Source organism: Brassica napus, chromosome A9 (genome assembly GCF_020379485.1).
Source record: "Brassica napus cultivar Da-Ae chromosome A9, Da-Ae, whole genome shotgun sequence".
Taxonomy (NCBI): domain Eukaryota; kingdom Viridiplantae; phylum Streptophyta; class Magnoliopsida; order Brassicales; family Brassicaceae; genus Brassica; species Brassica napus.
Window position 1 is genome coordinate 39,050,168 of NC_063442.1, and position 14,945 is coordinate 39,065,112.

The window sequence follows — 14,945 nt, forward strand, 5'->3', positions numbered from 1 at the left end:
CTTTGTAAGAGTTTTAGGTCGTAGTCTGTAACTATCATAAATTTTAAACAGTGGACCTTTTTTTTTTTTTTTTGAGAAACAACAGTGGACCTTTTTCCTAACAGTTCTTTTGTTCATTTATGTGTTAAACCTACGAATAATGATATTCTACGAAGAACTACTATTATACATTTTACCACAAATGATTTTGTATATTTTATGAAAAAATAAAAGTGCCGCCTGGCCTGACTGACCTAATAAACTTATTAAATGCACATGATATTTTTTTTACGTAAGTACATTTATTGCAATCATAGTGGTCCATTTTTTAATCCTTTCTTGTCTGACCACTGTCCTTTAGCTAATAGCTAACATACTCTTCTAAAAAAATTATAGTTGGAAAATTTCATATACTGATTTAATTCATTATCATTTTGGGCTGCTATACAAAAGTTTTAAATGTCAATTTGTTTTGTCTTTTACTTATAGGAAAATAAATAAATATACATGACAAGAAAATCCATATGCATGAGTCTTAGATTCTTGATTTTAATACTGGAGGGCCTGCCATTTTAATAATCCATATGCAAACGTACGCATATGCTGTCAAATTTATGTCTAGCAGTGCGTGTGGATGGTTTTACCACGCATGATGGGTTTTCATGCATCATAAAATTTAACAAGGTACTCTCTGATGTATATCCCCTATATATTATTTGAAAAGCATTGCAATATTTTTTTTGTAGCCACATGTCATCAATATAATGATTCTTAGAATCTTTAGATAAATAGGTTGGTCCATCTAAATATATAATAAGTTTTTATTAAACCACAATAAATACATTATTAATGTGCTTCATTATTTCCTAAAATAAGATTACGGAATTGCCTAATGTGGCTAAATTATATATGACAATTAATGATTTTGAATAATAAAGATTTGATAAAAATAAGTGTGTATTATAATTATATTTGTTTAATTTTAAGCTATTAAAATAAATTAAACAATCATAGAAACCATATAATAAAAATTAAAAAAATTATTTATATATTATATTTTGAATTTTTTAAAAAAGAGTATAAATTACTAAAACTGTTAAAAGTTTCACATTCAAATTTTGTGATCTATGATTTAAAACTTTTGTTATGACATGATACAAATAATTAAAAAATAATATAAGTTGTAAGTCTCATTTAATAAGTATCAAAAATAAAAGATATATAAATATATGTATCATTTTAAAACTATATGCCATATAAAAATACATAAATATCTTAATTTTGAAATTTACTTTGAACATTTTTTGATAAAAATTTTGAAAAAATATTGACAACTTAATTTTTTAAAATATTATAAATTACTTAAATCATTAATTCTACAGTAAAAATTTTGTTATCACTAATTTAGACTTTTTGCTATAACAGATACAAATGATAAAAAATATTAGCAAAAAGCATCATCTAATCAATATTAATATTAAAATATACCATATATATGTTACTATCATTTAAATTTAATTATATATCATATCAAATAGAAAAAATATTTTTTCGATTTATAAAATTTATTTATATGTTTGCACCAATTTAATTATATAAGTAGTAGATAATAACTTTTTAATTATTCAATATATATATATATATATATATATTATTTCATAATATATTATAAACATATAATATATAAAATAATTTATATATATAATGTTCATCCTGCGCAAGGCGCAGGTCTTAACCTAGTATTTATTTATTTTTGAAACACAACGTTTGATGTATATATACTACTTTTTTGGTGCAATATGTACTACTTTATATGTATATATAGTTAAGCTCCCTTTTTAAAAATCTATACTAGTTAAGCGCTCGAGTTATTATGTTTCATAATATTGCACCGCAAAATAATATTTTGAAGTTAATTAGTTGGTATGTGTGTTTTTTTTTTTTTCTTGAACACCAGTTGTATGTGTTTTACACAACGTTTTTATCGTCGTAGTCTCCTAGAATTGAATGGAGTAGAAGACGAAGATACCAACTTGTGTGGACTCAATTGTTTTAGAGTGGGGCCTATTTAAAATGGTATTGGGTTTGGGCCCATGTCATCATGGAATTTAGCGATCGCCGAATCCGATGGCCGATGGCTACCCATCACACAATCATACTTTATGATCAAATAGGTCCCCTCATTAAAATTTTGTGTAAATATTCGACCATATAATTGCATATCCCTGTTATTTTGTTTAAAGGTATTACTCTATATTCTATTCCAAAATAGTGTAATCCCAAAATGGAGTTGAGTTTTGCTCTACTGTATTATTCCATTTTTTATTCCAAAAAAGAACATTCTCAATTGATTCTCTTTTTATTTAGTTAATAATTGTTAATAATACCTTTAATTTATAAAAAATTAAAAATTAACCTCAATTATTTTATGTTTACAAAACTTCCATAAAAATATATTTTATTTAAATTAAATATTTATTATTAAAATACAATAAATCATAAAATATATAAGATACCATATTCTTTTTACTAATGAGCATAAAATATTTTCCCACAAATGATTAACTAATATATTTAGCAACGAACAATGATTTTTTATTTTTAATTTTTCTAAATCGAGCAAGAAAATTCTTAAATTGGACATTTTCATTTTCTGTAATTTCAATATCTACGGATATAGCTTCTCTTCCAACTTCAGTTGGTACGATTATTATCATATATATATAATTTTCCTAATTCTAAAGCAAAATTTTGCATTAAAAAGAATATAAAGAAGAAAACAAAGTTTTGTTTTGTAATTTGAATTTCATATGGGATTCAAATGTTTGTGCATATATCAAACTCAACACGTACAAATGTTATCAAATCAAAATGTTGACCCACAAGATAAAAAAATTCATCTATTATATGTGAACAATATTTCACTGATCTTGGTAGTTCCGAAATAAATTTACCGGATTATTAAATCTTTATTTTATATTATATTTTTATTTATTTATGTTTAGTTTTGATTTTTAATAGTTTATGCATCTTTTATGTAAAATTATTAAAAAATATTTTTTGGAATATATTTTTTAGGAATATCATATTTATTTTCAGGTTATTGTATTATTTTAAATATTATTTAAATATAAAATAAAAACATTCAAAATTAAAAGGAGTATTTCATAAATAAAAAAAGTCAACTCCAAAAAATTACTTCATAAATAGAATAATCCGAGTCATTACTCTATTTTGGAATTGGATATAGAGTAAGAATGGAGAAGATTTTACTCCAAAATAAAGTGGAAGTAAAAAATGGAGTAGAGTTGGAAATGCCCTAAAGACTAACGACTAAGGAGCACTTGTTAATGGCGAAGGGCTGCTATTCTTTAGTTACAAAACTATTTTGGATATAACTATATTTTAGGGTTTATTTTCCCAAGAAATATATGGAATGAATTATTGGAGTTTATTTCAGTCGAGTATTTCAATTGCTATATAATTCTTGGCTGTAAATTATCAAAAGAATTAATTAATCTTACTAATTCTATTGTTAATTTAATAGCCAGCTAATATATAGTGCAACGTGAACTATTCTGTTTCTTGACTGTAAATTATCAAAAGAATTAATTAATCTTACTAACTATTGTTAATTTAATAGCCAGCTAATATATAGTGCAACGTGAACTATTCTGTTCATGCCGTTGTTTGGCCATGAATGAATCTGCTTAAAGCTAGAAACCACAAATGTCTTCTTAGTAACATGCATTACCCGAGTTTGATGAATATAATTGTGATGCAATAACGATGCTAAGAGCATCTCTAGAAATACTCTCTATTTTAGAGTTTTCAAAACTTTATATTTGAAGTTTCAAGGTGTTTTTCTCTAAAAAACCAAAACTTTAAATTTAACTTCAAAATTATATATATTTTACACTATATCTTTATTTTGGTCATAGTTAATATAAATCCATTAACCTTTTATAAATAACTAGTTCTCCTTCCATATCAATATAAGTGGTTTTGAAGAGGTTTTATTTTGTTCCAAAATAATTGATATTCTCACTAATCTATATATAAAATTTAATGTCATTTGAAATCTGTAACCAATTACAAAATAGTGTATATTTTTTTCATTGGTTTAACTAATTTTATTTAATGTTATTTTTATGCAACCAAGATAACTTACATAAAATTTTGTATTTTCTTAATCCTTGTGAAAAAACCTTAAAACCCACTTAAAATGATACAGAGGGAGTACATATATTAAAATATTACAGTAATATTAATTAGTAAAATATTCCAATAAAATATAAAATTATAAATATAAATAGATAATTAAATATTAAACTACATGAAAATACCACATTGTTTCATAACAAATTATTTCCGTAATGCTTCATCTTTAGTTATACAAAATTTGTTAAGACAATATTTTAGTTTTTGGAGGTTACAGAGCAAATTAACTATACTATTAGTATTGTTGTAATATTTAAATTTGTATAATAATTATATCTTCATGTATCTTTTCAAATTTTTTTTAATTAAGTTTCTTTTGTAATATCTTGTTGTCTAACCCTAGTTTTAAAATAGTATAAATCTTATCTGAAATTTTTATTTAATTTTATGTGTAAAATTTGTATTTAAAATAATAAATTTGAAATATTTAGGATATACAAAAGTTTTAAGAATCAAAACGATAAATGAGAAAATACATAATAATCATATATGTGATGTGTAGTTAATTATAAAGACTAAAATACAAACAAAAAGATGAAACTTTAAATAAATATGAAACTTTGAAGTTTCCCTCTTTAAAACTCCAGTTTTGAAGTTTTTTTTTTGTGAACAAAAAATTATATATTTGAAGTTATAGAGTGTTTTTTGGAGATGCTCTAATACAATTTAACTAGGTTAAGATCCGCGCCTTGCCCGGGATGAACATTATAGGAGAAATTACATTTTTACCACTTTTCAGTTTTACCACCACTAAAGAGACATTTTCAAAAATACCTTCTTCACTAAGTGGTAAAAGACTCTTATGCCCTTGTTATTATATATATAATAAATCATTATTTAAATAAAAAAAATAAAAAAATAAAAAATAAAAAAATAAAAAAAATAAAACTTTTTTTTTTATGTTTTCGAATTATACTTTTCCAAATTCGAACTTTTTTATAAATTTTTTTTTTCGAATTTTTTTTATTTTTTTTTCAAATTTCTTTTTGAAAAACGAAAATTATGTTTGAAACTATTTTTTAAAATTTTTTATATTTTTTTAAGTATTTATTTATATATTTATTATAATCCTAAATTTCACATTCCAAAAACCCTACCCCACCCCTCAACTCTAAACCCTAAGTCTAGATTAGTTAACCCTAAGAATATAATTGTCTTTTACCCTTCATTAAAAGTGAGGGTAAAAGTGGTTAGTGTAAACTTGAAAAGTAGTACTATGAATGTGCTATTTGTGGCAATTTCCCAACATTATATATATAATTTTTTTTTATACATTATATGTTTCTAACATATTATGAAAATAGAAAATATATAATGAATAATTAAAATAATGGTAACTATTACTTATATAATTAAATTAGTGAGAACATATAAATAAATTTGATTAATCCAAAAAATATTTTTTCTATTTGATATGGTATATAATTAAATTTAAATGATAGTAACATATATATAGTATATTTTAATATTTATTAAATGTTTATTTCTGCTCATATATTTTTTTATCATTTGTATGTGTTATAACAAAAAATTTAAATTACTCATAACAAATTTTCACTGTGAAATTAATAGTTTAAGTGATTTATAATATTTTTAAAAATTAAGTTGTCAATATTTTTTAAATTTTTTATCAAAAACAAATTATTCACAGTAAATTTCAAAATTAAGATATTTTTATATTTTTATACGGTCATATAATGTAATTTAAAATGATATATATATCTTTTACTTTTAATACTTATTAAATGAGACTTTCAACTTATACAATTTTTTTAATTATTTGTATCAAGTCATAACAAAAAATTTAAACCATGGATCACAAAATTTGAATATGAAATTTTTAACAATTTTAGTCATTTATAACCGCTTTTAAAAATTCAAAATATAACATATAAAGAAATTTTTTAATTTTTATTATATGGTTACTATGGTTTTTAATTTATTTTAATAGTTTAAAATTAAACAAATATAATATAAGACACCCTTATTTTTATCAAACCTTTATTATTCAAAATTATTAATTATCATATATATACTTTAGCCATATTAGGAAATTCTGTAATTTAATTTAAGGAAATAATGAAGCACATTAATAATGTATTTATGGTTAGTTTAATAAAAAACTTATTATATATTTAGATGGACCAACCTATTTTTCTAAGAATTCTAAGAATTATTCTAGTTATGATACATGGCTACAAAAAAAATGTTGTAATGCTTCTCAAATAATATATACTAGATTTTGACCCGCGCTTTCAAAGCGCGGGATTATTTTCGAAACATTCCAAATTTATTTGATATAAATTTGTATTTTAATTGTATCTACACTTAGATATTACGAATGAAACATTATATTCAATGTTTTGAAACCCGATCCGATCCGCAGTTAAATTGCCAAATTCGGTAGTTCATAAGTAATCCATTTTAGTTTAAAAAAAACTGTTATTTAAAAATTCTATAAAACCCGTAACAACCGCTAAAACCCGAGATCTGGTTATCGGTTGAACTGATAGATGACCCAATATGTAATCCGGTTTGATTTATTATTATATTTTGAGTATTGTAATATATATTCATGAACGTTCAGAAGAATAGTGAATATATTATGAAATTGATATTCCAATTTTAATACAATTTTAGTCCAACTAAAATTCCATCTTGTTAATGGATTAATATTTGAGTGGATGCATATTAAAAATAAAATAGATTTGAGCATCAATAATGTGTATACGTCTATTACAAATTAATGATTTACGTTTTCAAAAAAAAGTATAATTGTTTATTTAGTTATTAGATACTTTTTGATGTTTTGTCTATGGCTTATTTTAAATTTAAAATTTAATTTCATTATTCGCATTAGAAATGTAAATATTTATAATTTTAATTTTGATATATATTTTAATATATTTAGTTCTTAATTTTTTTATAATTTATATATATAATTTTATTTTTAAACAATTAAAATATTGACTCTTACTCTCTGGCTTCGATTTATGTTAATGTAATGTTTTATGATATATTTGTGTTAATATATTTGTTCAATTAGTATATATTTGATATATATATTTTATGTCTGTTTGAGTAATCCGTAAAAAATATATTCATAAAACTATCAATAGTAACATGTTTCATCATATAATTACTGTTAATATTTATTTTATAATATGTATTTATATATATTTTAGTACTCTACTATAAGAATTATATTTTTATGTATTTGGTGAGGGTTTTGAACAATTTTTTTTTTTTGCATTTGGATTAATATATAGTTGTATATATACGAATGAATATATATATATATATATAATTATTTATTACATTAATAACTAAAACATAATTGATTAGTTATTTGAATTTTGAATTAATATAAATTAAATTCATTAGTTTAAAAAATAATAGATTAGTTAGTTAGTTCCTTAATTTTAGGTATAATGTATATTTAACAATTAAATTAGATATGAGTAGAATAATAGAAAATGTAATTAAATATAATTGTCCAACCTAGACTATTTGTAAGTAGATAAAAATTGCTTCTGTTTTAATAGTATTGATAGGGGATATGAGATATGTGTTGGCCGACACTAATAAGTTACAAAATGAATACGTTATATGTGTGTATTAATATAAATAGTAAATATACAATAAATGCATTGGGGTTCCTGAACAGAATGATTGTAGAACAGTGAAGGTACAGTATTGTTGGAATAATTAAATTTTAGAGGACATGTCGTATCTTCTTGTTGTCTTATCTCCATATGATGTGAAGTCTGGCCTCATAGATAATTTACATAAGTAGACAAAAAAAGATAATTTACATAATTTCACATAAGTAGCATTGGTCGAATGGATAATATTTGTTGCTATTAAGGCTCTGAATGGTGACTACGGTTTAAACGGTGCGGGATAAGCAGTTCCATTGCGGTGCGGTTCTAACAGTTATAAAAATATATAAATATATAGCATGTTTAGAGATTTTTGTTACTGTTAACTGCAAGGCGAGACGCGACGATGGTCACTATTTGAAGCCTAAAATTGACATGTGACTCTCAACCTTGCCTGTTACAAATTCATCCAAGAAAATCCTGATAAAAATATGAACCTAAGAATTAACACGTTATTTCAGAAAAAAAAACAAAAAACAAAAACTAAAAATGATGTTTTTGGGATTATACTGTTTAGTATACATTTTGGAGTATCTTTTACCCATATTCGTTTACCATTAAACTGTTTTTTTTTGTATTTATAATGTAAATGGTAAGATGTGAAGTATTATCATGAAACAGTGGTTTGATTATATTGTTTTTCTTTCTTTAGTTAAGCAAAGATCTTTCATGTTTTGATCTTTTACCATGGTCGGATCTGGAATTAATTTTGAGGATTATAAACATTGCTTAAGAATTTTAATATTTTTTTGTTTTCATAATTTAGAGACCTATTTCGTAGTTTTATTTAGAGACATATAATTTCTAAAATGTTTAAGAACCAAAGCTAATGTTTCATTAGGTTGTGCTCAGAGTCGGCCATGTCTCTTATTGCTTGTGGCCTCCCTAGCGTCACTTGCTAGTTTATAAGAGCATGCCCATTGGAAGTTTTAACTCTAAATTCACACAAGTTCTAAGAAAAAAAAAATATAATAAGCTGTCTTTTGTGAACCTATATCCTGCAGTCTCTCCGTAAGAGGCGGTATCACTACTATTTCGCAGGTCCTACGACACGTTGCAGCCTACGATTAATCCGCTTATTTTTTGTTTTTTTTTTGAAGTCAAACGAAAAGGATTAAAAAAAAATCAATAAAACTATCTTGAAAATCGAGCCTCCCAAGTTCACTGATGGGGATAGGGATGCTCTAATTCATCCTTTTATTTAGATCCAGAACGCTAACTTATTTGGTTCTCGTTATTTACCCAACACGGCATATCTCCTCCTCTAGCGTATATAGAATCAACATAAACAATTAATATGCAGAATCAGGTGTAATAATAATTTAACTCAAGAAGATTGGAGCCAGAGGCGGGCCCACTAAGACAAATATGGTGTAAAATAACACCCCTTAAATATGATAAATTTGAAAATGCTGATAGAAACATTGAAGATTTTTCAGCATTTTTGGTTTGAAGTGTACTTTGACCTAGATTAAAATGAATTCTGAGCCCACCACTGATTGGAGCTAATGTGAAGTAACATGCAGTCGTTAAGTGAGAGTTTAGTTTACTTGTGTAAGAAAATTTACCATTTCATAAAGTGACGTGGCATCCAAAAAATGAATAAGTATCTCGATAATAAGAAAAAATTCTAAGGTATACAAGACAGAACCTCCCAAAGATTAGGTTATATGAAACAGAGAGATCAAGCTTGGCTCAGTGTTTAGAGTTTTGGTGAACGAGGATTCTTGTGAGAGACACAACTGTAGTCGTGAAAAACCTTGACACTACAAAAAAAAGGTTGATGTGCAAGGGAAAAACTTTGCAAGGGATTTGCTTGGGACAATGTTCCCTTGCAAAATGATTTTAGTCAATATTCTCTTCAAAAATTTTGCAAGGGATATATTTTTCTCGAAAATACTTAGCGAATTTACTAATTGTTTTTTTTAACGCTAGATAATAATGTTATTACAAATTATAAAAAATATTACATATAATTCTACAGTCGACATTTCAACCGGTCTTAAGAGAATTCACGACTGACTGCATCACCTGAGCTGCCGTATGGGATATGTGCTTAACGGTACCCCTTACGCCTTGTTGCAGATCTCTTGATGTAGAAGCACTAATGAACCATTAGTCAAACCACTAGACCAAAAGGGCTTCCGCATTTTTTCTAGTTGTTTAATATACACTTTCACAATTTCTTAGAAAATCTATTGGATATGAGCAACGGATCTGGATTGTTCCCTCACAATTTTCTAGCAAAATTTCTAGGAATTTACAAGGGAACTTTTTTTTTATCAAATACTGGGAATAAATCTACTCCGGAACTAGAAGAAGCGCCTAAATTACTAAGAACAAATAGTCATTCATTCCCAACATATGCAACAACAATTTTTTTTAAAAAAAAAATTACAATATTTTGAATACATTGTAAACTAAACATAAACCAAACCAGTAGTATAATTAATCTAATAATTTTTAATTAATTTAAGAATTTTAATTAAACTAATTAAACCATGTACTAAAAAAATCCTAAACAACCCCTAAACTACCAAACCCTAACCTACCAAACTCTAAACAAAACCCTAAACTAACAAACCATAAAAGAAGCCCTAATCTACCAAACCCTCAACAAAACATTAAACTACCAAACCCTAAACGAAGCCCTAAACTACCAAACCAAATCTACTTACCGTATACCAAACGCTAAACTACATTAAATCAAACCCTAAACTACGAAACACCTAAACACTTGTGGTGGTGGCTTGCCGCGGGCGTTCCTGTGTGGGCTTTCTCCGGCGAGGCGAGGAAAGATAGCTGGAGAGGAGATACGACAAGGCTCTGAGTAGGTGAGAGAGTGAGTAGATCCGATGAGGCTATGGCTCAATGAGAGAGAGTTGATCCACAGAGGTTGTGAGAACGAGGAAGAAGAGCACCTTTGGCAAGGAAGAAAGTTGGCTTCGGCGAGGAAGAATAGTAGATCCGACGAGAGTGAGAGAAAACAAGATCAGTTCGGCGTCAGGAAGAGGTCTCCGGGTTTCGTTTATGGGTTTTTGTAAATAATTCGGAAAATCAATTCTAGTTTATTACAAGTTTCATTGTGTGTTTCGGTTTTGGAACATGATTCCCAACACTTAAACTAATTTCCTGATATACTCCATATCTAGTTTGTCAAGTTTCTGACACTGGACAAATTTCCCGAAATATTTACCGAAGTACATTTTGAAACACTATACTTTCATATTAAATACATTATCCAAAACCAAAACCGTAAAGAAAACCCAAACGAAACCCCAAAACAATTTTTCTTAGGTTATGTAGATTCTTGGTCTGGACTGCTGAACCGGCTGGGGTTAGCTGTTGAAGCCGGATTTTTCAATCCGGACTCTCTGTTCGGTTAGTGTTTGAAGGTCAAGACATTGAAGGCCGGTGGTATTGGGTCTATTCTGGATATGCGCCTCCGACGTTAATACTATTAGTACAAGCACATCAAACAGATCCTTTGGTTACTAATAGTTTGGTCACATAATAGATTTTTGAAATAGACTTAGTTTCGTCGTGCATGTACTTGAAGTCGAATTTAGGAGGATTAAGGGATGATTCATCTGAATCGTGGAGTGAATTCATCTAAATGTAGTTGAAAATACAATGATGGAGATTAAGTAGACTTGAATCTAATTTAGTGATTCATAGTGATACTAGATAACATTATAGTACCTGTAATATAATCTATGTTGAGGTTAAAGCTTTGTACCAAAATTAATGTGAAGTTGAGCAAAAATAGAAAAAGAAATAAAACATTTTTGGAAATGGCTTAAAGACGTCTTGGAGATGCTCTCATGTCAGCGGTTATTGTTAATAACCGGAAGATGCCAAAGAACTAGAGTTTGGAATCTTGTCGGTTATTGATCCGGTTTATCATCCCTGCGATCGATTTCCATAAGCTACCTGGTTTTGATCTCCATAACTAGTACTAGAGTTTGAAGATCCCAAACGTGAAGGAAAGATATGGAAAAAAAACCAAGAAATCTTTTTATGGTTTCTTCTCTTTTAATGGCGTTTTTATTTGCTTATTCTGCATCTGTACAGCTTAATGATTCTGGTAATTCACTTTGTCTCTTCTTCTCTCTTTCTCTCAAGATCATGTTAAACTTCACAAGTTGTGTGTTTCATGCAGATTGGTATCTTTGGTTTCCTCTGTACGCACTAGCTTCTGCAGTTAATCTGATCAACTCCAGAAGAATATGTAATAAATCAAGAAGAATTAGACAGATGACGAGTACAGCTCTTAGCTTGGGTTTGTTCTTGTTGGTTAAAGTCATTACGGAGGATGTCATAACAGAGAGAGTTGGAATCTTGTCTTTGGATCTCACTCATAGAGTTGTGAGAGAGAAGATCGGAAGTGGTTTGGTGATAGCTTCTATGGTTCTGCAACTACAAGCTTCTTGTTCAAAACGGAAAGAGAAGTCCGTTGACTTTGGTAAGAACAAGAACATGGTTCAGTCTCTGGTTTGAGAAAAGTCAAAACACATTTCAAAACTTGACTCTGTTATTGTTGATTTTCAGGGATGGCTGCAACTGTAATCTTTGGCTATGGACTTCCCTTTTGGTTCTTCACTATACAGAATGGAGAAATCAAGATTTGACTCCTTTTCTTGTTGGTTATGTATGTTTTATTCATTTTGCAACTTGTTAATTTATATCGCAAGAAATTTTCACCAACATAAAATTTGAATTTTCTTCAATCTGTAACAGAAAAACGAACAATATTTGGTCGATCGCAACATGCAAATGAACATGAAAAAGAAACAAAGCTGTCTAATAAGATTCAATGAGAAAGAGAAAGTAAAAGATTGAAACAAATCTGCAAGGAATTGACTTTAAAAAGCCAAAAACTAACAAAAATGACCTCTGCAATTTGTAGCTCTACAATGGCATGAATGTTCATTTTCTTGGTGAAAAGATTAAAAAAAAGGCTATGTACTGGATTCGTCTCTTGTCTGCTTCTTGCTGATCAAGAACTTCTCCGATGTATTCACAGACGGATGTACCACGCAGTATATGTTCACAAGCTCGTACTCCCCATCCCTGTGGGATTTGATCAGTCATGTATACTGGAGCCTGAAGCAAAGACAGATAGATAGACACAACTAAAAAGGATGATGTCTCACACCTTGCTTTCTGTTCTAAAAACTTCAAGTTTAGTGCGGATTCCATTCTGTAAAACTCGATTGTAACATGTCCTAGAGCATCCGCAGAGTTCATTGCATTCATAAACAGGATAAACCTCCTGTAAAACATTTCCACAAACAAATCACATGTAGTTGAGTGACATTAACAAGACTCTTAAAGTTACCTCCAAGATGTCAAGATGATACGTTCTTTGTCATCATATGGGAATCTACACCTCATGGACTTTCCATATACGTCTCTAGCTTCCTCAAAATCGTTACCGAAAAGGTATACATGATCACAAGTTAGAGGCGAGCATACTGAGCCAGGACAGACACACCTGTGTTGCACCTTCTGCATGGGACAAATAAAAAACAAATGTCACAACAGAGAGAGAGAGAGAGAGAGAGAGAGAGAGAGAGAGAGAGAGAGAGACAATCTTGTTTTTTCATATTAGGACAAAGCGAGAATACCTCCTTGGCAAAAACCGAACTTAGCCTACAGCAAGCTGAGCGAGCCGCAGACAAGATGTCATGGTTACTAGGAGTTGTTTCGCTTTCTGAATCTTTGACAACAATATTTTAGAAACCACAGAACAGTGAGCATCAAAATTTTGTCACTAGGAGGAGATGGTGGTGGTTTAGAATCTTGCTTCCTCCGCTTCATGTTTCTAATCCTATATGAGACTGCTCCAAGGCTTTTCTTGAATTTATCAGGACGGCTAAGCCTAACAGAACTTGGTTCCATGTGTTTCTGCCTGATGGTGACGACCAAGGTCAGGTAATAAATTGAATTTCAATCCACAGAACTTGCAAACATACTTATGTGAAGTCCCTGCTTCAGGGTTTTGATAGACTCACCACTAGTCAATCTGCTGCACTCAGAAGGATGCACAGCTTGCACATGTGTTAGCAACTGTTCTTTATCTCCAAAGTTTCTGCCACAAGGAATACACTGAAGAAGCATGCACTTCTCTGCAATCTGCACGTGATGTCTCTCCTCCACATGAGCTTTCAAAAGCAATAGATATCACCTTCATTGGTCCACCTCACACTGTCTCCCTTTGGATTCAATGAAAGCTATGCATTGCTGACTCTTATTTCCAAAACCAAATGGTTTCTTCATAACCGATTCGTTTATGTTTCTGTCTTGTCCTTGAGACAATTCATTAGACTCTTTTTCTTCAACAACAATGCCATCCCATAGGACCAAACCATTCATCACATGGGTATTTTCAGTATCAGATTCCATCTGTGATGCGTTTCCTGTTTCTCCACGTCTAATCTCTAGTTTTGGTCTTTTACGGCTCGCATGGACATCTGAGTTGAAGATGCTTTTACTACCATTCTGCTGTTCTGTTGTTTCTGCAACACTGCGACGAGAACCATTTTGTAACGTAATGCTTCCATGTTTTCCATTCTGACAACACCATTAGTTGCATCTGATGATCAGAAATGGATTTGACTTTGTTCCATCTGATACAGTTGTCAAACTCCTATACACATACAGTTGTATGGTTGCAAATGGTATATTATACACATGTATTTTGCATATATCTGCTTAGTGAGATGGGATTTGATGACAAGAAAATGCAGAGTAACAGACACAATCGTTCCATGAGGTTACTTCTTTAGCTCTGTTTCAATTTTCTATTTGGGTAGTCAAAGTTTGTGTATCTGTTGAAGTGTTTAAGTTTAAGACCAAAAAAGATTTAGCCCTGAATCTTTGGACTGTTTTTGATTGGTTCTTGGAATCTTTGATAACTTTACCTTTTAGCTGGACTGTTCCTGAAAAGAAAGAGATTGAAGAGGATAATAGCATTGACCATTCTCTTTCTGCTTCTCAACGCTTTAAGCGCGTGAGTTAAAAACCAACAACAACTTTCTTTTCTGGTTCTTGTATCTTCATAACTCTGATCCATGTGTG

General features: G+C 28.8%; 1 protein-coding gene and 1 pseudogene across 1 annotated transcript; one reads left to right on the forward strand and one right to left on the reverse strand.

Annotated features, from left to right (window-relative positions):
* Window positions 1-9,837: 9,837 nt before the first annotated feature.
* LOC125578538 lies at window positions 9,838-12,639 on the forward strand. Its single transcript, XM_048741488.1, has 3 exons — window positions 9,838-11,949; window positions 12,025-12,327; window positions 12,414-12,639. The coding sequence occupies exons 1-3, from the start codon at window positions 11,856-11,858 to the stop codon at window positions 12,491-12,493; spliced, it is 477 nt and encodes a 158-aa protein (XP_048597445.1). The 5' UTR covers window positions 9,838-11,855; the 3' UTR covers window positions 12,494-12,639.
* Window positions 12,640-12,823: 184 nt separating this feature from the next.
* On the reverse strand, window positions 12,824-14,940 carry LOC125578219 (annotated as a pseudogene).
* Window positions 14,941-14,945: the final 5 nt, after the last annotated feature.

Excerpts from the sequence above, each read along its gene's own strand:
- LOC125578538 (XM_048741488.1), top strand. The coding sequence starts at position 11,856 with ATGGAAAAAAAACCAAGAAATCTTTTTATGGTTTCTTCTCTTTTAATG. Across the intron at positions 11,950-12,024 it reads TGTACAGCTTAATGATTCTG|ATTGGTATCTTTGGTTTCCT; the intron begins GTAATTCACTTT and ends TGTTTCATGCAG. Across the intron at positions 12,328-12,413 it reads AGAGAAGTCCGTTGACTTTG|GGATGGCTGCAACTGTAATC; the intron begins GTAAGAACAAGA and ends GTTGATTTTCAG.